Below are 2,341 nucleotides of genomic sequence, written 5' to 3'. Positions count from 1 at the left end.
GCGTGGTGGGGCGCACCTGTAGTTCCAGCTACTGGAGAGGCTGAGGGAGGATAATCACTTGAACCCGGGCAGTGAGCCGAGATCGCATCACTGCACTCCAGCCTGGGCGACAGAGCAAGACCTTGTCTCACAAACCAAAGACGGAAACAGATACAACCATTTCAAAGACAACTGAAAAACCTTTTTATTCACCAGAGCTCAATACTCAGGGTCCCAGCCCTGTGCCAAAAACTGAACAACTTAAAATCTGACTGGGGTCCTTCTTTTCTTTGCCCCTAAAATAAAAGCTAGGCCGTTGCCTTTCCCATCCGGGTACTCAAACCCCTCTCTCATCGGCGGTTCCTCGACTTAAAAGTTGGAGGATGAAAAATACAGGAGGAAAAAAAAAATGTCCTTTAGTCAACTATCACGATTTGGGGGGTCAGATGGGAGGTGGTCGAAAGATGTGCTTCTTGCTGGGGAAAAGGACTCATCGGTGATTTGGGGATGGGGGCACGTGCCGAGTGCAATGGGTTAAACAAGGCGAAGAACAACCAGGGGGCATTGAAAGGTGTCAGCTCACCCTATGACTCTCCATCCCCAGGTGAGCCTGTGAAGACACCGTGCCCTCCAGTGACACGGTGCTCTCCAGCGTCCCACTCAGCTCCTGATGGATGGGTGCTGAGGTCAGGGAAGGAATGAACTGCTGTGGTCCATGATGACACTGTGGTTCTACAGGAGGGGGAAGGTGGAGAAGGCTGGTTCTACAGGAGGGGGAAGGTGGAGAAGGCTGGTTCTATAGGAGGGGGAAGGTGGAGAAGGCTGGTGTTAAGTTGACATCCCATCTTGAAGTTCTCGGGTTGGCACTTCTCAGCCAGCCTTGTTCAGTGTCTCCTAAGGGCTGGCTTGGGACAGCACGGTGGAATCCTGGAGGTTCAAAAATCCAAGAACTCCACAAGGAACGGAGAAGTTGAAGGGGCAGGGCTCCTGTCACCAGCAGGCCCCACGAGGACAAAAGATCCATGAACCGGGGCCCAGAGGGCGCTACAGGGCCATGCAGGAAGGGTTCCCGCGCACCAAGGACCCTCGGACGCCCACAGGCCAGAGCTCCGAGGGCTGACAGGTCCAAGGGGGCGGGGCTGGCCTGGCTCCCAGGAGTCTCCACTGTTTCAGGATCCAGCCAGGGTGGAGTTCTGGGGGCCAGAAATTCCAATGGGCTGGGTGACTGGAGGAGAGAGTTTAGGGACTTGGGTGGGACAGACCAGGAGGGTCAGGGGTGCGGGTGGTGGACATCTGACGGTCCTCAGCGCTTGACCCTGCGTCCGGCTGAGTTGCGCCCGCTGCGGCGGTAGAGGGACTGCTGGCCACCGTTGAGCGGGCAGTACTTGAGCGTGTGGGCCTGGTCACCGGTGGCACCGCACACGGGACACACGTAGTGCCTCAGGATGGGACACACCACCACGCCGTCTGCTGTCTTCAGCTGGTGTGAGGAGTAGACGTGGCGGGACTCCCCGTTGTGCTTGCAGAAGTTGCACAGGGTGCCCAGGCCCCCGTTGGCCCCTGACCCTCCCAGCCCCTGATCCTGCCCCAACGGGGGCCCAGGACTTGGTTCCTCAGTCTCTTGGGTCTCCAGCCTTTGCCCCCGATTCGCGATCAGCGCCCACACCACCTGGCTCAGGTTGAAATAGTCCTTCCACATGTCAAAGGGAGGCAGCTGCATGGCACCAAAGCAGGGGTGGTGGGCCACTGGAGAAGGGCTGGGGCTGGGGGCCCGTGGGCAAGGGCAGCAGGCGTTTCCCAGAGCAGAAGGGAGCTGCACCCCCTTTTATAATGCCCAGAGACTCTTCTAAGCAAAGGTGGAGCTTAGGATTTAAAGGGCCCACTCCCTGCCCATAACCCCCATCTGACTTTAGTTCTTCACAGAGATCTGGAAGGAGATCATTCCCCTGGTCTCTGGTCCCTGCTCTGCTGCCAGGGTGCTCTGTGTCCTCTGGGAAGACACTTCCACTCTCTGTGCCTCAGTTTCCCTATCTGTTCAAAGAAAGCCCATGTCTGCAAATATCCCCCACCCCTAGGCTGCAGGGGCTACACCCTTCGTAGACTTCAGAGTTATTCCTGATCATCATAGCAACCAGGCTGGGCGCAGTGCCTCACACCTGCACTCTGGGCACTTTGGGAGGCCGAGGCAGGAGGATCGCTTGAGCCCAGGACCTCTATACCAGCGTGGGCAAAATAGCGAGACCTTGTCTCTACAAAAAATAAACACACAAAAATAATAATAACAACATGACCTGATTTATTTATTTATTTATTTATTTATTTATTTATTTATTTTTTGGAGACGGAGTCTAGCTCTGTCGCC

General features: G+C 55.9%; 1 protein-coding gene across 1 annotated transcript; it reads right to left on the bottom strand.

Moving 5' to 3' along the window:
- Window positions 1-895: 895 nt before the first annotated feature.
- NANOS2 (nanos homolog 2 (Drosophila)) lies at window positions 896-1,864 on the bottom strand. The gene has a single exon (XM_011962968.1). It carries the CDS (start codon window positions 1,697-1,699, stop codon window positions 1,283-1,285), a length of 417 nt encoding a protein of 138 aa, XP_011818358.1. The 5' UTR covers window positions 1,700-1,864; the 3' UTR covers window positions 896-1,282.
- Between the last annotated feature and the right edge of the window lie 477 nt (window positions 1,865-2,341).

Source organism: Colobus angolensis, unplaced genomic scaffold, assembly GCF_000951035.1.
Source record: "Colobus angolensis palliatus isolate OR3802 unplaced genomic scaffold, Cang.pa_1.0 Scaffold60, whole genome shotgun sequence".
In the NCBI taxonomy this organism is placed as follows: domain Eukaryota; kingdom Metazoa; phylum Chordata; class Mammalia; order Primates; family Cercopithecidae; genus Colobus; species Colobus angolensis.
This window is presented reverse-complemented; position numbering and strand designations above follow the sequence as displayed.